Source organism: Sciurus carolinensis, chromosome 14 (genome assembly GCF_902686445.1).
Source record: "Sciurus carolinensis chromosome 14, mSciCar1.2, whole genome shotgun sequence".
NCBI lineage: Eukaryota > Metazoa > Chordata > Mammalia > Rodentia > Sciuridae > Sciurus > Sciurus carolinensis.
The window spans coordinates 61,651,096-61,674,240 of record NC_062226.1 but is presented as its reverse complement, the minus strand read 5'-3'; the positions used below and the strand labels follow the sequence as shown (position 1 = coordinate 61,674,240).

The following is a 23,145-nucleotide window of genomic DNA, read 5'->3' as shown; positions in this document are numbered from 1 at the left end:
CTATTAATATGAATGGGCCGATCAGTTATTTTTAGCTTCAAAATACTGATTTCCAATGACTGATATTCCTTTAAAGGAGGAAGGCCATAAGCAGACAAATCCTACCTTGATCCACAGGCAGTGTCCTGAACTGGACACTGGGACTATATGGCCCGGGCCCTTTGCTCGTGTGAGCACGTACTTTTACATCGTATGTGGTATCTGGTTTTAAGCCACTGAGTGTCATAGAGGTGTCAGCTGGAACAATAAGCTGCTCCATTGGAAGAAGGGGGATGTTGATATCCCTATAGAGAATGGTATACTTGGTGATTATGCCATTTCTCTCTGCCAAGACAGGTGGCTGCCAAGATAACTGGACGGAGGTTGAAGTGGTGCCTTCTGAGCGGAGGTTTTGAGGGAATCCAGTTGGTGCTTCTTCAGGAACAGAAATCTCTTTCACCATCTCCTCCCCAAAGCCCACTTTGTTTCTGGCGGACAGCCTGAAGACATATGATGCTCCTTTGTGGATGTCTGTAGCTGTAAAGTGATCTTCTTTTTCAGAGAATTCAAGAGTAGTGAGAGGCTCCATATCCTTGCGGCCAAATTTTAGACGGTAGCCCTGAAGAGGTCCAAATGTGTCCACAGGGGGGTGCCACTGAATGAGAGCTGTATTCATCTGAGTGTGGTTGATCACAAGCCGGGGTTTCCCTGGAACTGGAGCAGATAGGAGAAGTGGTGAAACCAACTGGTATAGATGTCCACATTTCAGTCACTGACAAATGGGAGTGTGCCACTCTAGTGCTAGTCCCATTTCATTATTTATAAAACAAGTGAAAACCACATTTGACCTACATACCTGTGAAACTATGTTTCTTCTCTTACTTTATGAAGATAGGCTGCACTACTACAATTTGATAAGAAACACAAAATAGGAGTTATCATTGAAATAACAATTTAAGGGATTACTTCTAAACCTTTGCACATACAAATTCATGCCTTCCATAGAAAAATGAATCGAAGTAAAGATTAGCCAATAATATATAATTAATGATTATTTATAATGTGCCATGTTTCATACACTATAATAAAAGCATTGAGCATATTATCTTATTTGATTTATATTCCTCACTCCTATGTGCTTTAATTCATTATTATTATATTCAATTTCTACAATAAGAAAGCAAGACCAGAAAGGTAGAAAACTGTCTAAAGTCAGGTACATAAAAAGAAAGCTGTAAGATCAATCCAGCTCTACTTAAATCCATAGCCCACTTAATTATGCTGTCATATTGCTTAAAAGTTAAAAAACATGCTGAGCTACTATGGATCTAATTTACACATTCTAACTTTCTTATACAAGATGTCCTTATGAAGTTTTTCATTTGTACGATGGGCATGGCATTAGGAATTATCTCACATTGGTGCTATGTATTATTAAATGAAAATGTATAAGCAAAAGTCTTAGCATAAGGATTAATACTACTAACATTAATCTTGATTATTAGTAATCACAATATTAAGCTTTTTTGTTAAGGAATCAGTTTCCCATAAGTTCAGAATTTTCTTTTAAGATAGATATGTGGAGAGATCTGATTTATTCACTCAATGTTCATTTCAGCTATAATTTGTGTTTAATAGAATACAATTATTCCTGGAGTCCACAGAGAAAGGCACTGATAGAAAATACAGCCAGGGGTTTCTTCAAGAATGGTGCAAAGATGGAGGGTGGGGAGGAGATAGCATCACAGAACCAAAATCAACCCAAGTTTGTATAATAAGAAAGATAGGTGGGAAAGAAAACTTACAGTAAAGGGAGATAGGCAATGAAAGAGTACCATGGAGATGTTAACACAGATTAAAACAACCTAAAAAGTGATGAGGCAACGCATAAAACATTAGCCTCGGAGGCAATCTGGTTAATCCCTTCATTTCCTATGTCAGAAAGTTGAAGCCCAGGTTGGGATGTCCTCTACCCAGGAACACACTCCTTCAGATATGTCCACCCTTAACCAATGCAGCAAGCTGTATTTCACAAGAAAGGTAAATTCGTAAGCTTATTTAACTCAGCTAACCCACAGTGTATGGGGAAAAATAGTTCCTGAAGTCTACAATGGCAAGTGTAAGTGTATGTGTGTGGGGGTTGGGGGTGTTAAAGATTGGTCCAATACTGGACCATTGTATACTCATAGTTTCCCAGGGAAAATGCAAGTAGGCACCTGAACAATTCATTAGCAAACACTTAGAATAAAGTCCACTCATTCATAATCTGGAGAGTACCTGAACTATTACATTTATTTTTATTTTAAATAAATTTACAATTATTTTAATTTTAAAATAGCACTTTAAGGCAGACATGAACAGACACCATTAATTTCCCTTTATGTATATAAGCATATACATTGTTTGCCCATTAAAATGTGAATGATGGTGTTACAAATCAAACACTTCAGTCTCTGCTTAGAAAAATTCATGTTAAATGGGGGGCTTTCAGCTGAGAATGTAACCTTCAATAAATGAATCCCAGATGAAAATGTAGGGTAGAACTATAACCATTAACTCACATTCTCCAGAGCTAACATTTATTAAATATGTTTATAGAAATTTTTTAAAACTCTGGTTCTAAGGAACTCCTTAATGGTATATAAGTTGTATATCTTGTTTCTGTAAGATGCATGGAAAGCTAGATTAAAAATACTTTTGAATTTCTTGATAAAAAAATCACAAATATAGATTGCAGTCTAATAATATCTGTTATATTGTAAGATTTTGTTATTATCTGTTTTACTTAATATTGCTAAGGTACAATATAACTGGAAATATAATGGACTTGGAAGTTCTAGGGAAAAAAAAACCATCAAGTTTATGAAAACATACATTCGTTCTGCAGTTCTGCAGTGAGAGTCAAAGCTTAGGTGGGAGTAGCATATATTGCTTTTCAATGTTGCCAGGCCCTTTCTTGTTACAGGGTATAAAGGCTTGTGGGCTTGGAATCATGAGACCAAATAATGTTCAAGAGGATAAGAGCATCAGTTCCGACCTACTGGTTTTCCCTGCTGTGTCAGGAGCATACCAGTCTGCTCACTAGAGCTAACCCACCACCGCCATTCCTTCTCCAGGCACAAGTTTAACTAAGCCTGAAAAGTATGAGACAACCACCCTGGGAGCACAAAAAGCACAAGGGAAGGATTCAGTGACAAAATGAATGCTGAGGCAGCTAGAGAAAGAGCTGCTAATACCAGTTCAGGAGAGGCAGCTCACAATCTAAGGGAGGCCTACAAAAAAAAAAAAAAAGAAGAAGGAAAACCTCCCTTAGTATGTAATAGAAATACTAGATGCAGTCAAATCAGTTGGGGCAAGGGTTCAGAATGTTTGTAATATTTTATCCAGAGAACAACCCTTACTGGGGAAAGCTTTTGGGTAGTAAGGTGAATCAGGAGCTTTTCTCTTACAGGAATTTTAAATCTAGACACACCTCCACCCCAGGCTCATTAAGGAAGTGTGAAGAAAGCAAACGTTGACCATTTAAATGAAAAGCATTTGTTATCTTAATACATAAGTCGCTGTTGGTTAAGGAAGATCTGAAATTGTGAATAAAAATTCCAACAGAATTCTATGTACAAATAATAGCCATAACTGTAGATCTGCAGGGTGACTCAAGAGTAATGAGCTAGTTTTAGTGACATTAAAATACACGAATTCGTTCCTTTTTCTGGGGTTCCTATCCTTTAGCTGTAAATCCTCTAGTTCTTCTTCATCATTCCATGACCTCCACCTTACGGGCAATAGGAGTTTGATGTTTCATGTAAGACTTTCAAGTTTATTAACATGTAATGATGAAAGTGGATGAAGGAAATTCATTTCTTCAATTTGGGACTGAAGTTCAGGGGCTTCACAGTGGTTATCAATATTCCAACAATGGCTGCTTAGATAGTTGCATAGTCCTCGTACCATCACATCACTCGCTGAACATGTCTCTCCTATTCAGGGTATTAGATTAGCTTGATACAATGGTATTGCTGGAAAATGAAAAGAAGAAGAAGAAGGGAAAAAAAAAAAAAAAAAAAAAAAAGCCCGAAAGACTCTGCCTTGAAGGAGTTTTGCCATCTGTAATCCTGCTGCTTGAGGCAGTTCCAGGTGGCAGGATGTGAGCGAGGCAAATCTTATGACATTTAGACAAATTTGGCAGTGAGCATGGCACCCAGGAGGGTGCTCAACATCACAGCTGTTCTTTGCTTTAAGCCTTTGCATAGAGGTGTGTTCCTAAAAAGTTGTGTGAGAAGCAATTCAGGAGGAGTAAATCAAATCACAGCTTAAATGTTCCATGGGAGATTGCTATATGAAGGGATTGGAGAAGAATCCTTTTGTAATTATCTCTTAATTTATCGCTTTTACAATGCCAGACCTTCCTTCATGCTGGCTTTTCCTAATGTGGCCGAACAAAGAGCACCGAGGAAGCTTTGTTCTTCAGAAAGGAGCAATTTTATATTATTTAACCTCCTTGATATTCTTCTTTCTCTAATTTTTGTGCAATCTGGCTTCTTTTCAATCTCCACAGCAGAGGGTAAGGAGGAGAAAATAATAAGGAATAAAACTGCAAGTCATGAACCCAATGCAAGATGGTGGCTCTTTCAAAAGGGTTTTGGGGGAAGGTTAAATTGGCTATGTGACTTCTCTATGTAAATACCTTCTTTTAGGACCTTCATGGGACTTGCTCCTTCATTTTCAAGATGCAGCTTAAATATCCTTCCTCTAAGAATCCTTCTAGGCCTTAAGGGGGATTTCTGATACTTAAGAGGTCTATATATCTTTCATCTTATCACAATCTCACATTTTATTATAAACTCTTGGTTCATTTGTTAGCTAATTAGTCCAGGTTAGAAAATAGATTTTTTTCCCATTTGTTGATGGCTATATCCCCCATACAAGGAATCATGTCTGATACATACACAACAAGTACTCAAAAAATATTTGTTGAAAGACTGATTGAATAATTTGGACAAACTATGCACTTTAATTAATCTTTTCTCCTTAACTCTTTTTCCTGAAGTAACAAAAAGCAAAAAAAAAAAAAAACAAAAACAAAAAAAAAAAAAACAAACAAAAAAAACAACACCCCACAAAAATCAACCATGGTCCATTTATTTCCTCCAATGTTACTGTAACAAAAAAAAAAAAAAAATGATGGACTCTACCCATACCAGTTAGAAAGTTAGTATAACTGTTCAAGGCACAAATAAGTACAGATATAATTACCTGCCCCAGTGGTGGACACCAGTTTGGGCTTGCTGCGAGCTCCATCTCCTTTAGTGGTATAGGCTGTGACCGTGAGGGAGTAGGAAGTTTCAGGCTGTAGCCCAGATATGATCATGTCCTGAAATGATACCACAGAACAACACTGATTCATTATAGAAATACCGTAGGGAAGACAAGGTTTTCCACCTTCACTCTGTGCATGCCTGAGCATCCTCTGAAGTCATGCTAAGCACTGGAATTCTCATGCCTGCAGCTCATGCTATGGAAATCTGTTTTCATGCTGATATTGAAGCTGGGTCTTTAGGCATCCTAAGAAGCAGCTTTTAGGGGCATAGTTAAAAAAAAAAAAAAAATTTGGAGTCAAATCTTCTGAACTCTGAATTTAAAACTGCCTTGTTTACTAGCTTGGTAATCAAAGGCAAGCAAGTTTACCTAACTGTACCTCCATTTTCAATCTGAAAGTTACCATCAAGGGTAAACTGAGTATTAAATGAGTGATATCACAACTGTACCTGGCTCATAGTGAGTGATCCACACACTAGCTGCTATTTTATGCCAATAGCTTTCCTTATGTATCCACTGCAGCCCTTCCACTGGTGACAGGGCAGATGCCAAAGCAGTCTGATCTACCACCAGGTAAGTTCTACCACCAGAGGGTTGTTCTGTTGGACCTAGATACCCTCAGAGCCAGAGAATTCTTAGGACTTCAAGAATTCATTATCAGTTAATTATATAGGCTAAGAACAATAGAGATCAGACTATAAAACCAAAACTATAAGAAGACATCTACTGCATGGCTAATATGTGTTTAATTCATTCAACTGTTAAGAAAATAGGAGATCTCACAAATTATGTACCAACTATCTTACTTCTCTTTTAATAAGGACCCAAAGTTGTGATGATCATAAGACCAGATGATCTTTGAACTGTTTCTACAAATTAGGGGTTACATGTGTCATTAGACAGAATTCTAGTTACTGACTTGTTCTGGTATATTTTTTAGAGCTACTCATGCATATGATACACACAGATTTTTGGCATGTCCATGATTCCAAATTGACTATGGATAAATTTAAGAAAATGCACAATGCCATTTTTATCCAAACCTAAAGGCACCATGAATATCAATGAACACTGGGTTGTATGCAGTCCAGTAGGGTTTTTCTTAGCAAGACTATTAACAGGTATCATAGAACTCAATTTTTGAAACTTGCCCCAAATATGACAGCTTTTGACAAGGTGTTTTCTAAAAAGGGTAGGAATATCATCAATGTGGAAATTAAAACATTTCAGATTCCATCCTGAAGAGCCACTGGAGATTTTATGCCACCAGATAAAGAAACTATTTGGGAAAAGTATTTCATCTGCAGGATCTTGAGATGGTTTCACTCATATTACAGAGGTTACCAAAATCAAGTAAATCATCTGAGTCATATTTTATGTTATGGTAGACAAAATAGCTATTCTAAGAATTATGAAGAATAAATACTAAGTATTTTCCATGGTTCCCTAGATTACTGCTAAAAAGCAAAAGAGGCTAACAGGGAAAAGGCAGCAGCTTGGTTCTATCACCAAGTTGAAAGCCAAGAAACGTATACGTCTGCAGCTCTCTATAAATGTATGATTCAAAAAATTGGGACTAATTTTATGTGTCCTTCCTCTTGCCTAGGTTGTCAGTAGATAACATAAGTTACACCCTTTAAAACTGGGCATGTCTTTTTCAGCAGTGTAATCACTGCCAGTCACACCTGGATCTGTCTTGATCATTGCACCTCCTGGGTTACAGTTTCTTCCTTTAAGCTGGCAGTTTCAGGTCAAAGGGGTATGTCTAAGGGGAGGGCCACAGTTCCCACTGCTTCTTTGTCTCCTTTTCATCTTCCTCTGCTCCTGCCTGTTAAGGGTTGGCATTCCTGAGGTTCTGTCACAGTACTAGTCTGCTGCATTCCTCTCTAGTCCTAGAAAAAAACTGCATTCACTTCAAAACCCGAAATAATTATGTCACACATTTATCTCCAGCCTTAACCATCCTGAGTTGCAGTAGTCTGCATATGGTCAGAATGTGCTGGACATTTCCCTTTAAAACTTATGAGTTTTCTCTCACCTCTTTCTCTTCAAGTTCTGGCTCAGCAAGTGTTAGTCAATTCTTAAGATAATGAAAACTTCCCTTTTCATTTGTTTCAACTTTGTTGAATTTTGTTCACTTCATGAGTAAATTAGTAAAAAGAACTCTTTCCCTTTGTTTTACTATTTGCTATATTATCACTATCTAATTTATCTACTAAGTCACTGGTTTTTTAAACTGCAGGTAATGATCCATTTAGTAGGTCATGAAATCAATTTAGTAAGTTGCAACCAGCATTTAAACAGAAAGAAAATGTAACAGACTTGAATACAAAATGCTAAGAGTTCTTCATATATAAAAATAAGGTATGGTTTTATAAAACTTATTTCAGTTAAATGTGTGTGTACAGGCTCAAAACATACATCTATTTCTTACCATCATGGTCAAAGAAGTTTACAAAATTCTGCTACACTCTTAATTCCACGAGAACTGATACTCTGTATGTATTTTCTAAGATTCCCAATAAGAACCTTATACTCTGGCAATAAAAGTGTACAGTGGATAAAGTAATACCTTCCTTGTTACCTTTATCTTATTTTCTTTTTAATAGTTTTCTTCATCTCTCCAGAATTAAAAAAAAAACCTCAAGTTTTCCAACATGTAATTCACCTTAGCTGTATTTACATAACATTCTTACCCTAAGTTTTCCTTTGTGTCCTATGCTGTCATCCAACTATATACATCAATCTCAGCTGCCTTCCTGACTGCTTCTGCTGTGCCCAAAATGTGTTCCAATCTCCAACTCCCCAAAACACATACACATTCACCTATTTACCTGTTACTCATCCCTTAATATCTCAAGTCCACCTTACAACCTCATCTACCATCCTGGTCCACTGTCTGAATTCAAAACTCCTACTGACATTGTCATTCCTAACACATTCCACCTTGCTTGAGGCCTTTTCATTTGCTGTAGTTTACAAACTTTCCAGAATTTCACATCTTCCTAGCTATCTACACTGTGAGCTCTTTCATTCCTGTATCCCCTGCAGTATTATATACAATAGACTCCCCATAAATAATATAACCACTCATTAAACTATATTAAAAAGCATTCCTTGCACAGTGAGAAACTTCTTAATTCATGGCATGATTCACTCAAATTTTTATGGGTACAAGGAGAACAGCAACATCTAGATAACCAGTAGTAGCCAGATCTACTTCATGCTGTCCACTCAATACAAGGATGATGAGCAACCTACACCAGACCACTTGCCACCTCCAGTCTGGGATGCCTTCATTTGAAGCATGTCTCCTCTGACTATGTCACAAGGCAGAATTAGTAGCAGAAATCAAAATAAATATCGGGAGCCCATTCCTTATGCAGTCAGTAGCACCATGCTGATTTCACAAAACAGTAACCAAAATGAAAAGTGCACAGGTAGTGAAGATAACTTAAAAACGGTGAGTTAGTTTCATGCATCCAAGCAAACTGCGGTGACAAATCACAAGTGAAAGAAGGTGATCAGAAAAGACAGGCATACACAATGCAGTCTGTTTTGGACAAAGCAGTCAGAAATTACTCACATGTTCAGTAGTATCATCAAATTCCCACTGATTGAGATTAAGAAGGTGGGGCGGGGACAAAATAAAAAGAAATGAAGAGAAATTTGTAGCCTACTAAAGGCAGTTTTGTCCACCTTTGATTAAAAAAATAGGAAAAGTAATTTAAACAACATATACAATAAAATTGGAAAGAATATAAGTGTCATGCTGCAGCTCCCTCACCTCCAAGTGTGAAACCAAATTAAATATGTTATACTATTGATATTGCTAAACCCAGCTAATGTACTTTTTAATGTATGGATTACTAAAAGGAATCAATAAAGCATAGAAAAAAAGATGTGGTTTATACTAATATCCTACTTCATGACATTTATTTTGACTTCTTTTCTATTACACAATTAATGCAAATTACTATTTGGATTAATATCTTTCATTATATTAAAATCATATAACCACAGCAAAAACCTATTTCAATGAATAGTCAAGTAGAATAAATGATAAAAAAAAGAAAAATAAGCAATGGACAATTAATTTCTCAGTAGAAGACAGAAAAAGAGTTGACATTTAATGCATTATATAACTCCATTAACTCCCTAAATTCAATCAAAACAGATAAAATTACCATTTTTTGATGTTAAATAACTAAGAATCAAAGGACATCAAAGCACATTGGTCATATTATTTTCTTTTCTGTAATTTCAGACTCTCAAAAATATAGCAATAATAGCTTTATATACTTAATGAGAACTTTCTAACTTTACAAGGTATTACAAAATAAATACTTATAAAAAAGCAAGTCAATGGCCCTTTTTCACTATCAAAGAGATACCACAAATCTCTACCTACATATATGGAAGTGACCTTTAAATAAAATATATATGCAACAAGATTTGGGATAGCAAAGTAAACTGCAAACCTGGATTCCTTTTGTTTGAATGTTTTGAAATGGGAGTAAGTGTAAGCACTTTTGTGAATTGACTTATATTAAGGCTTTGAGGGTAAGTACTTTCCTTAGAAACACAGGCATATTTAATGTCCCCTTTTCTCCACAGAGAAAACAACATAAAACTTGGCAACCTAGTATAGAAGATTTAACTTGGTTCATAATACTTCCCATCTCCAAACAAAGGAAAGCATTTTCATTTGAAATCAATTTTAAAATTTCATAAACTCCATCCTTTTTCCCGCTCAACTACCAATTTGCAGGAGAAGCAAAGCAATTCAGCATTCATAGTATCTCATCACCATTCAAAACTGCAAAAGTAAGCTAGTCTACAGGTTATGTTTAATTTCCAGCATGGCAATACAAATTGAATAATTTTAATAATTTTAGGAACATGCATGAAATACAAGTAGATTTTATCATGGGACTATCTTGAATCAAGTCACCTCTAAATAAGAAGACCAAAATTTTCCAACCATCAGTTTTAAGCAATTGATTACAAAACCAAGTTGTGAAACCAAGGTTGTAACCCACTGCCCCAAGATCAAAAGAATTTCTCACATACTCAACTAATCATGGTTAGTACTCTAACTTGGCTAAACATGGGACATGCTATTTATTCTCTGGGAAACTCTAATTTTACTCTAATTTTTACTAATGACAACAAACTATTATCCTTATTTTCATTTTCTGAGACACGAAGCCATTATTTTCATCAAATATGTGATTTGATAAAATACCAAATAAAATGCTACTTGGACACCTTTAGCTGAATAAAAATGTCTGTTCTTCACTGGAAGAAGTCATACATTTAGAAATTAGATCAACATAGTTCCCAGCAGTTCCTGCACGGCAGAAAAGTAGATTCTATCAACAAACTGCAGTTTAGAATTCTTCTCTTTGATTTGATTAAATCAATCAATTTTTTGAGGTCAGAGGGGCAGACTCAAAGAGTTCAAAAGAGTCGAATATCGGTCTTTAAAAGAAGTCATGTTTTCACAGATTTAAGATCATTTCATTACAATTTACTTCTTAACCTGATGTCACTTCTGCTTAGAAGTGTAACATTAACATGTTTTAAAAAACCCAGAATTTTATCCAGATTTTTTTAAAAATGTAAAAAAAAAATAATAATAAAAACTAAAACTAAAATAGGGCCAATTTTAAGGAACAGACTAAGATAAATCCATTGTGTAAAAACGAAGGCACCTAATTTCATGGGCTTACCTGTGCATCTGCCAGCATGACATCCTTCAGCATGGGCTGGCCCTTGGGCTCACCATTTTCCATCCTCACATAATGGACCTGGTATCCTCTTATCTGGCCATGCTGTTTATTGGGCACAGGTGAGCGCCATGAGACTTTAACAGATGTTGAGTTGACAGCCTCTACCTCGACTTTGCGAGGAGGACCACTAGGAACTGGAACAACATCATCGGATAAAAGAAAATTATAGGCACTTGTCCCACCCAGTCAGAGCATTTTCTTTACTTAAAAATGGGTCGACCCCACTATGTTTGCTTTGAAGAACACATTTTCAACCAATGAAAATGCTCAACCAATCTGCTCTACCTTTTAAGAAAAGATCAAAAAACATGACCGATGCAAAAAAACAAAATGGAAGAAAAAAAGAGTATCAGAGAAATAGAAAAACATGTAAAAAAAAAAAATGTACAAAAGCCAAGGAAGATGCTTTGAGGTCCAAAGCATTAAAGCACAAAGAGTATTGCACTGAAATAATAACAAAAACTGATTGTTGTGTGTTTTTTTTTAAAGGTTTCTTTTTTAATAGCAGAATAAAAAGATTCTTGATTATACGGATTATCTTCTTTTTCTCATATCAAAGGTATTCCAAACGACAGATGCCAAAAACTGAATGTCGAGCATCATTGTCTCTGAAATATGCAAGACAAAAAAAAAAAAAAAAAAAAAGCAACAAGAAGAAGGCAGTTTTGTAAAGTTAACTTCAAAATGAACAAGAAGTGATTACAAAAAGTCAAGAAAAACACCGAAGACTTTACATGGAGATACAGAGAAGGGCTGGATTGCAAGATCACAGGAGCACACTTGTCCTTTTAAAGGGAAGAAAATTATTGCATGGAGACTGGGGAAAAAAAAAAAAAAAAAAGAATCCCAGGATGTAGCAAAGACAGGTCTTTGACAAAAAGACTGAAGTAACAGCAATGCTGGGTAAAAAGCTGAGCAGAGGAAAAAAAAAATGAAGAACTGTTAGCCTATCAAAAGACAGCAGCAGACCGAGACTGTGTCAGAAGGGTGCAAACTGATGGAGCGGAGGCAACATACCATCTTCATCGGTTCGAATCAACACGGATAAGCTCTCAGGGCCAGGGCCGACATCTGTGTGGGCAGTCACAGTGATCCGGTACTCAGTCCATTTTTCCAGCTGTTCCAAAAGGTATTTGGTAGTGTCCGAAGGAATTCCCAAAACCTCGTGAGGCTTGTCATCTTCGCCATCCACTGCAGTATACTTGATGGAGTACTCAGTGATAATGCCATTCTGTTTTTCCACTGGTGGAGGTTGCCAACTTACCAAAATACTAGTGGAACTTGGACTGGTGCAACTAATGTCTTGAGGAGGAGCTGACGGCTCTTATTTTGGTAGTGAGTTAAAGGAGGATTTGAGTGAAAGGACAGGAGTGGTTGGAAAAAAAAAAATGATAAAACAAAAGAAAAGGCAAAAATAAATAAACAATAAGGGCAACAAAACAAAAATAAGGCTTTGAAACTTAAAGTTTTAAAGATAAATTTATGTACCTTGGCTTAGTAATATGAATAAACCAAAAAAAAAATGAATAAGTGATGAAAAATAATTGTTAAATAATGGGTGGGGGGAGTACATGAAAATGAAACCTTAAGATAATAGAGCCTCAAGTAAAATTACCTACCTGAGATTTAAAATTCTTCTTCTAAAACAATCCCTCAGTATTCCCACCCCCACTATACTGACTATCCAGCCCCCGCCCCAGGCTGCAAATAATGCTAATTTTTTTTAACCTTGAGATTTTGATGATGCTTCACAGGTGTCATTTCATGCTTTCACTTCTACATTCTAGAAATGAGGACGATTCATATACCATATTCATTTATGAAAGGATTCATATGAGGGAAATTTATAATAACTGCTAGGTACCCTTCCACCAGTTCCAATGAAAAAGAAAGAAAAGCCCAAGAAACATAAAAAGGTTCACCCTATCTAAAAAAGTCTGCATGACTGGTTTCAATGAAAAATGTTAACCTAACATTGATCATAGCCCAAATACAGTGAGCATGCAGAATCAATAAAGGATGAGAATGCACAGTCCAAGATTTACCTACCCGAGGGTAAGGTCAGGCTTGTTGATTCTGACTGTAACTTGTACTTACCCTATGTCAGCTTTCAGCTTTTTTATTATAACTCTTCTTGAGACACCATTGCTAATAAAAAATTAGATCCCACCAGCAAATTTTGATAAAATCAGTAATAATCATCTATCCCTTTCAAAATGTCAATAAATGCCATTAAAAATAATTACTTAAAAAAAAAAACCCAAGAATCACCTGGAAAAGATATAACTAATGTGCAACATCTTTCATTCTGTGCATAATCAATTATGTAAAGTGGTTTTACATAAGAGTAAAAAGTTATACTTTCTTAATACCCATTCTAAAATAAACTAGTCACTTTCTGAGCAATTATTTCCATCAAATGAGACAAACATCATTATTTGAAAAAAACTGAAAATCCATGAAGTTCAACACAACTCTCTCCAATTGTTCTTAAGTAATGTATCTTCCTATGGAAGACAAACAAAAGGATATATATGGTAACTTTTGTATATAAATATGTCATCTGGGGATTCCCTTAGTTTTTTTTTTCTTTTATTTCTTTTTTGAGATATGGGTCTTGCTATGTTGCCTAGTCTGGTCTTGAACCCCTAGGCTCAAATGATCCTCTAGTCTCCGCCTGCTAAGTAGCTGGGACTATAAGCACATGCCACCAAGGCAAGCAAGACAGTAAGTCTTAAGGAGTGTAAAATGTACTGAATTGTTTGGAGGATTACTGCTCTCTCTGAATCTATATGCCTTAAGTTCATCATTATAGTCAATTAAAATGAAAATCTCCTAATTGATAAAAAAGAAATTTTCACAGGATAGTCTAATAAATTTGAAATAAGATTTGCCAAATTTACTACAATATCATTTTTACTGATTCTGAATGGGAGTTCTTAAATCTCAAACTATAAGACTATATTTTAAGTGTTATCATAATCCATAGTAAGTTATTGGTCATGTAATACAAGAACTCATTCATGATTGGTTTTTAAAAAGCTTATTTGGTTTTTACTAGGTTGCTACCTTCAGACCTGCTGGTCTATGGAAATAAACTCAACACTATTTGAAACTCACTTTAATAGAGTAGGTACCATTTTCATGCAACTACAAAAGTTCATTTTATGTCTATAAATGTATTCATGTAAAAAAGAAAGACTTGTAAACCATGCAAAATAAAATATTGAAACATGTAACATTTCTTTTAACTAAGTGCTCAATTTTAAGAAATTACCTTGAATAATACTATTTATTAGCCTGTCTGAAATTCAAAGCAGATATATAGAAACTTCATTAATTTACATCTGTCAGTTTTTAAATGAAAGGAAATTTTGGGGGAAAAAATTCATAATCACTAACTGATCACAGTATCCTAAAACACTTCAGATTAATAATCATGTTTTAATTAAGAGGGAGAATATAAATGTTATCATCAAAACACCCTGAAAGACTACAAATGTCTATAGAAAATGAATTAAAGAATTCTATATATGAAAGGAAACTAATCTTTTAAAATACATAAATATCAATTTTCTCTTAGTTCTAAATATGAGGTCAACAGTATACTCTTGATAAAATACAATGTATTCATATTGAGGTTTATCTCCTTCATATGCTACCATGTCAAAAAGCATAGAGAAAACATCAAACAAAACATGTTAAGACAACAACTGTATAAAACTCTTCAGTCCAGGGTAAAGAATTGTCTCTGATCCAATTGTAGATACTTACTATTATAAAAGCAAACAATAATATTGTGAGCCACCAAACTTTCCATCAAAAACAATGTCCTATGTAATGCTTTAAAAAAAAAATCTGTTCTGGACACAATAAACCACCATTATCACAAACACGACTGTGCTTAAGGGTGAAAGTTACAAAAAGAAATCAAACCTGAGGAAACAAAATATAATTTAGGATTGCAAATGTGCTTGTGATCATTCTGGTTTCTTTAAATTTCTCGGAATACAGATTTTCTACGTCCATTCTCAATTTCCACATGTACCTCTTGCAGATTTAATAAGAAACTAGTATTAAGAGTTGAGTTTTTCTCTTGAGTAGGAACAATACTGAAATAAAGACTTGTTTCTTAGCAAAGGTAAAGGTGTTTTAAAGAGACAAAAACTTTGTCTTTCACTGCATCTTTAGTTTGCTGTGTCCTTCTCTGACTATTTTGTAGTGTTCACAACCTAAATTTTACCTCTCGGTCCTATAATTCATTCCTTGGGCCTGAGCTAACTGCTTTCACTTGCCTTTCACCTGTGGAGGACTACTAACTTCTCTTAAAGACTTTCCATTGAGGACAGGAATTATTTTATTTGGACCAAGTTTGAAGACAACATGATCATGAGATGCTTACAAACACATAGATAACTGACTAGTTAGCCCATTAGCAGGGGTGTTTAGTTGGTGAAGTCAAATGCCAGAAATATGTCCTAGTGAATAAAAAAGGGCATAAAGTAAACAAAGAGAGACACCTACTTGATTGCATGGTTCTGGCTGATATTTCAGCAGTCGAAGCACCTAGGCCTTGAGGAGAGCGTGCAGACAGACGGAAGTAGTACAGGCTGTTTGGTCTCAGCCCCTGTAGCCTGTATGATGTCCCTGGCTCAATGGTAATTCGTTGCTATGAGTGATAAGAGAATTTGGTCATCTTCATTAAGATTCATGCAAACTCTCTTAATCATACTGTCTGTAACATTGGACTTCTGTCATCAGAATTATAATGATATCAAAACAGCACAAAACAATCAACAGTGAGAATCAAGGATGATACTATATTTTTATTATATAATAAAAGCACCATAGTTTAAAAAGCAAGTTTCTTTAAAAGATAAGCAAAGGCTGGAATAAATAAAGCCTGATGTCTTTTCTAATGTCCACAATGTTATGCAAACTCATCAGATAAGAGGGAGTCTGATAGGTTGACACCCTGGAATGTGTTACCCTAAAAACATGCATGTTGCTGTGATACAGACCACAAGAGAAAATGACACCTGCCCCTGATAAAAGAAGATGCCAAATATGAGCAATTTCACCTGAACAGATACCAGTCTCCCTTGATCTTCTACAATATAAACAGAGGGATAAGAAAATATAACCAGAAGTAGCAACAGTAACTACCATACAATATACAAGATGTTGCCACAAAAGAGATAGAACTCCCCAAGTTCTAATAAACTAAACATCAGATGTTAGTCACTGAAGAAAGCTGAATAATTTTCAGTGAAACCATATCACTATTCCAGGTTCATTCAAAATAATGAAAACTTCCTTTTCAGGAATACAGAACCTACATATAGAAAAATATATATTCAAACTTTGTACATCTTTTAATATTATCAGAAATGTTTGAAATAAGATTTCTTTTATTGAAAGGCTATAAATATTTTATGCTTGAAATTTGCCATTGAATTTAGAAAAAATAAAGTTGTCCATGAGTATTCAACCTCAGATTGAACACTAGTCTATAGTAAACTTTAATTGCAAGCAAACATGTAATCTAGTAATAGCATAAATTATCTTAAGGCTTTTATCAAATAGTATTTGCTAGTTACACAAACAAATCAGTCAAGGGGAATTTAAATATAAAACTAAAGAAAACATCCCTAGGGTGTTCTGGCTTGCAAATATAAAAGCTCTCAGAAATTTTGGATTCACTAAATAAGACAAAAAATACCCTAAAAATCTGTAAAGCACAGTAGGCGTACCAACATTTATCCATAATATTCTCAAAAGGATTGCCATTCTTTTTTTAACTCTTTGAATTTATTCAGGTTTATTGGTGGTGAAGACTTAAATTTTAATGCTAATTTATATCTATGGAAAACACAGCTCAAGTTGAATCAGGAGTACATCGTCATCTCTGCATTTCAATTATATAATTTTTGAATGCTTAATTTATATCAGCTTTCTAAGAAAATTCTAAGAACCATGCATTGAAAAATTTTTCTGAGATTTCATTCAATTTAAAGTGATATAATAAAAATAAAATTTTATAAGATTATATGAATTTAGTATATTATTTCCAATGAGTTAATTTACAATAATCATTTAATATGCAAGTTTTTTAAAAATTTATTCCTTTTTACAATTTGGGGTTAATTCTTCAGCTTTTTGAACACTTTTTATTAGATAATGACGGCTAAGAGTTATAATAAAATGACTTATAAGGATTGAGTTCTCTAATACAATTTCACTAATTCTTTTTTCTCCTGATGTTCCCTAATGGATTTCACACAAAAAAGGGAAACATATTGATTACAATTACACACTCCCATTCTAAGAATGTTCAATTTCTTTTTCAGGTCTGAGTGTCAAATATGGGACTTCGTACATGCTAGGTAAGTGCTTAAGGAGTGAGCTATACCTCCCACCCGTGATGTATCTTAATATCCATTTCTACCATCTATTCAAAGTGCAATCCCAGAGGGAGTAGACTCTAATGATTAAGAATACTTGGAATCTATCTGCCCCAATTCATATCCACATTCTGCCAGTGAGTAAGTAGTGTAAGAACTTGGGCAAATCATTTAATTTCTTTCCTGTGCCCCTGCTTTGTTTTAAGGACAGTGCTATCATAAGGATTAAATGAGTTAAGATATGTGAAACTCTTAGAAACAGTATCAATTAACACAAGTATTCATCATATTGATTTTTGGTTCATACTTTCCACAATCAACTATCATTGTACTTGTACAGCATACTAACACATTCTATATATCTATATCTATATTTATATCTATATATACTTTATCTATATATATATCTCATATAATTTATATATATATATTCATATCAAATACTTTTTAGTGTGCCAATAAACATTTACTCTGGGGCATCTTTCTCTAAAACCAGTCTGGACAAATGGACAACTCCATCTCTCCAGTGACTTTTATTAGGGTATAGTCCTCATTCAATCATGTGTCTCCACATTGATATAAGAAATATAGAAAATAAAGGACATTTTATGATGAATAAGTCTTCTCTATGAAGGTCCTCTACAGATGTCTGATCAAGACCCTGGACAAGTTCAAAGAGATAAAGCAGTTGACCCAATGCAATGAATGGCAACGAAGGTGTGAAGCATGGTCTTACCTCCTCTCCATGCTCTCCATCCTTGTAGACCAGTTCATAGCTGGCGATGGTATCTGAACGTGGAGGTGTCCAAGACAGCAAAATGCTTGTTTCAGACTCCGGTTCTGCTTTGAAGTTCAGTGGCTGCCCTGGTACTAAAAATAGGAAGGCAAAGGAATGAACTCACCATCACCATGAGTATTCCCAAATCCTTCCAGAGTGCATCCATCTAACACTTCAGAATACACCTACCTACGCAAGCTTAAAGAGAACCAGATGACTTGTACTGTCCAACTTAACCTCTCTGCACACAGTTCATTTTTGTCCCTCCAAAGTTCAAGAACAAAGTGATAAATACTATACTTGCCCTTGTGCAGTTTAATATGTACACAGATATAGAATTTAAAAGTACATTACATATATAAGTCTCTGGATTCAATGTTAAGGATAATAAAATTATAAACTTAATAATACTATTTTAAGAAATGAGATGACTTACACAGTGCCATTTGCAATATTGCCTAAAACTAACAGGTGCTAAATCCGTAAAAGTTATTTACAACTCAGGGGGAACTTATTCTCTAGCTCTACATGTATTTTTCAAACTTATCTCCAGTTAGGTTTATAAAATATCAACTTTACTCCATCAACAAACTCTAAAGGAAGCCAAGAATCACCTAGTATTTTTCTTACCAACCCACGTTTTGAAAAAGAGGTGAAAAAGAAATCAAAAACAGAGGGAAAAAAATGAAAAAAAAAACACTTCATTAATTATAACTAATTACTTCTAATTCTTAAATTATTTTAAATTATTTAATGCATTAGAAGTGGAACAAACATAATACTGCCTGTAGTGGCATGGTAACAACAGAGGTTTTCTGTAATTCTCACATTAGCCACATAATCTATGTAATAGATAATTTAGAAGAGCCACCTATTAGAATAAGAACAGGAAATGTTTAGTTTATAGAACCTTAGTCAAATACTAACCCAAACTTCCTAGTCAAAACCTAACCACTCTTACAGTCCTCTACCTATTATACATAAGACTGATGTATGTCACAGTATCACTAACACATCTAAGTGTATTAAATTGTTCTTGGCCGATTTCTGCTATCAGCTGGTGCCCATGCCTTGGCAATTGCTAAATACTTTAATCACTGCCGTGGATATTACAGTGTGTCTCCATGTGCTAGACCTGAACATACGTCCATTTCCTTACACGAGAATTTCATGTGTATTGTATTAAAAAAAAAAAAAAGAGAATACTTCATACCTGAAGGAAAAGAACTCTTCCAAAGTGTGCCTTTTGGCAAGTTAGGAATAAACATTCTAAAACACATACATAAAATAATATAACTTTTTGCTAATATCTAACTTTTAAAATAACACTTGAAGCATCATTTTCATGAAAAAAGGGAGAACTTTCACACAAAAATATGTTGTTCTTTTTCCTCCTACAGTCATGTCTCTGTAGTCTGACTACAGAGGGGAAAGAAGGTCCTTTGTTTAAAGAGAGATTATAAATCTAAAGGAGTCTCAGAGTGATTACTGGGGTCCGTGGTGACTATTTTATTCCTCTGCCTGTTTGTTAGTCTGCATCTGTGTGTATGCCATAGAGTTTGGGGGATACACTCACGTTTGGACTGATGTGGCCATAAATAAATGTCTTATATTTCTGTCTGCCTTCCTCATATTCTATCACAAGTCTTGTGATTTCTCATTAATTTGATGCCTCCAGGAACTTATTTTCTGAACAGTGTATCAATTTTTTCAAGTACATACCCAATGGGTAACCTAAGACAATCATTTGGATTGAGAGTCAAAGATAAAAGAAGATGAAAGATCAAGGAGCAAGAGAGACAGAAACAAATGGGAATAAAAACAAATGGGCAAACTGCCCTCCCCAAAAAAAGATAGGAAAATGCAATAGTTCTAAAAATGGAATTACCAAAGGCAATGACAGGTCCAACAATGAAAGCTGAGAGAATCAGATGGGAAAATTATGATTGAATTCTAATATTCAGATGAGTTAGCTTTTCAGTCTAAAAATACACACATTCATGTGTATGTAGCTACTCTCATATTTCTCTAGGTTTATTAATTTCTTTCCCCTAATTTCCACAATTCTGGAAAAGAAGAAAGCCTGTGTTAACTCATCACTCAAACCAAACTGGAATACAGTACAACATCAAGAAGTGGAACCACGTACAATGTTGAAGGGCTACTTTCAGGAAAAGAGAGGCTTGTTAGGAATTTTCTTCCTGTCCAATGCTAATAACAAATTGAAACTGATCGAAAACATCTTGGAAACCAATTAACTTTTTCTTACTTCAACTGTTTACTTTTTGCTTTTAATTTGTCTTCAACGAATTTGTGGTTAGTTTCAAGTTTTCATTCTTATTTAGTGACACATGCTTTATCCGACCTTCTAATTCTGTTTGGTTCTATTAGGGGTCCCTTCCTTCTTAATAATGAATTAAATGAGCATATCAAAGGCTCAGAGATGAATCGTTATTTCTGTTTTGTTTTACTCGTGGACAAAGTAATTGTTGACATGAATTGATATTAAGACTCCTCATCTAACATGCAGAGGCTTAGAAAAATCATTCATTAGATTTTAAGCTTGAGATATCAGGCAAATAATCAGATGAGTAAACATACTATATGGGGCCACAAGCCAACAGGAGAGTGCCTGCCCATCTGAAGAGGGCTAACAGGTCAAATTCAGAGCCTGCCAGTGGCTGCCTTGTAAAACATGGGCCAAGACTTCTCAGAGTATCTGCTTATTTTTTCAACAGAAATTGCTAAAGAATACTCTAAGTAAAATCTTCCAATTTTTAATGATTGAATATTAATTAATTAAAAAATTTTATGTGGGATAAAATGTGCCTACAGATGAAATTCAGCATATGGATAAGTGCTTGAAATTAACTTTTTATTATAAGTGGCTTGAGAGCAACTAAAACTTTCTTGGGAAATGAAGCTCTACATAAAGATATCACTCCTTGGGATCATTTTGTTATACTTGAAAAAACTACTAAAGGTGAGGATTCAAGAGAAAATCAAAGGTTGTCCAATGAATGGATTTAATTCACAAACATACTAGTCTTAATGATCATAATATAGATAAACAGGAAAACACTTTAGGGGGCTCCAGACTCATATTTGGTTTCATACCACCACTTGGGAGACACAGAATAGTTTTGTTATCAGTCAACTGAACTGTTATACCAAACGCTGAGGCTACAGAGGTTCTGTTTTACTTTAATATTCATGATTTTCTTTACATGTTTATATATGTTTATATAAAACAGATAATTAAATATGCACATTTATATATAAACTTACATATATGCATATTTACATCTCTTATAATCTCAGTCTTGCATATTTATATACATATGTATATCTTAAGCTCTCACTCTTTAAATATTGTACTTATTTGTATTCCTTTACGGTTACTTACTACTTCTTTTTCTATCAGTATTTAAGAGTTTTTCTGTGTTGTAACATTTCTCACACGGATTAACTTAACATCAATTATGTGAGAAAAATCTGAGATCCTTGAAACTTATGAGCAAATAAAAAGAATGCATCTAGAACACAGAGAATAATCACTCCACATTAAAAGGGAAGATGTGAGAACATTGACCATATGCCAAATGTACAATCAACTATGGAAGCAGAAATGAAGGTGCAGTACAAATTTTTCTTTAAAACCACATTTTAAAAATCATTATATCCTGTACATTCATGTGCTCCTCCTTGATTACTTAGTACCCATAAGGAAATAAAAATATAAGCTATTGAGTCCTTAAAATTAGATAACCCCATTGATAAATGTCAAGTACCTTATTATTCCTACAATTATGTTCTACATAAATATCTGAAGGCAACACAATGACAGGATGAAGAAAGATTGAGAAGCATGAAAAATCCTTTATGTTGTGTGAAATGATGATATATTAGAAGAGATTGGTGTTTGAGTAAAACTTAGGTAATATCTCCAGATAAAGGCTGGCACGTATTATACCGCTAAACTACAATATTATCTTGTCACATTATAAATATGAAATATTACCAAAGATACTAGAAAACCTATTATTGCTAAAAGAGCTAATACTTTAACAAGGTACACATTTAAAAATGTGTTTACCTAGCATATTGATAAATGATAATAATAACAATAAAAGCAACAGCCAGAATTATGGTTGTAGTAAAACAAAATTCAAAACAAGGAGTCTGATCTGTAAGTGCCACACATATATCACTGACAAAATAGGTACTTAACACACAAGCAACTGTACAAATCTTACTGCCAACTGTCATTAACTAAAATAAGAAAAAGTTAAATTTTATTACAGTTCTATTTACATCCAGTGCTCCTATACTCATTGCTAAAACTATTCAGAGAGCATTTACACTGGACTCATAATTTTGATGACTTGAAGGAAGTGTTTTTCTAGTTTGTTTAAATGGCCTGATGACATAACCAATACATTGGTTTGTAACATTGTAGAAAACTAAAACATAGTATTTATAAATGTCCTAGTCTATATTTCATTACTTTTCCAATTTACAGAATATGTAGAATGCACTTGAAGTAAATTTAAAAGTTAAATTTGATACCACTATTTATTTGGTAAATATATGCCATTCTTTACCTTTTCCAGGACTATAGTATGAAGGTATACTCACAGATATCAGTAGGCTTTTTCTAATAATCAACAAAATGCATAAAAGTAAGATATGCTTTCTCGAGAATGTTCAAGGGGATCGAAATTTAGAATGCTTTCAACTAGCATGAACATCACTTATTTTATGCATTAGATTTAAGATGTGATTTGTTAAATTTTTTATCACAGTTTTATTTGTGCTTCTTCTGTAAAGTACAGTTGCTGAATATTCTTCTTATCTACATAAGAAAACTATA

The 23,145-nt window shown here is 34.4% G+C and overlaps 1 protein-coding gene across 47 annotated transcripts in view; it reads right to left on the bottom strand.

The window, feature by feature from the left end:
- The window catches only part of Ptprd (protein tyrosine phosphatase receptor type D), a 629,514-nt gene that overhangs the window by 149,380 nt on the left and 456,989 nt on the right, over positions 1-23,145 (bottom strand). For 27 of the 47 annotated variants that reach the window (XM_047523757.1, XM_047523758.1, XM_047523756.1 and 24 more), the window contains 7 exons: positions 18,231-18,364; positions 15,615-15,759; positions 12,108-12,413; positions 11,031-11,224; positions 8,882-8,908; positions 5,233-5,350; positions 106-693 (listed from right to left, as the gene is read on the bottom strand). In XM_047523757.1, coding sequence (XP_047379713.1) covers positions 106-693; positions 5,233-5,350; positions 8,882-8,908; positions 11,031-11,224; positions 12,108-12,413; positions 15,615-15,759; positions 18,231-18,364 — 1,512 coding nt within the window. The remainder of the gene's footprint in view (positions 1-105; positions 694-5,232; positions 5,351-8,881; positions 8,909-11,030; positions 11,225-12,107; positions 12,414-15,614; positions 15,760-18,230; positions 18,365-23,145) is intronic. The other 20 variants (XM_047523790.1, XM_047523791.1, XM_047523798.1 and 17 more) reach the window with 2 other exon arrangements.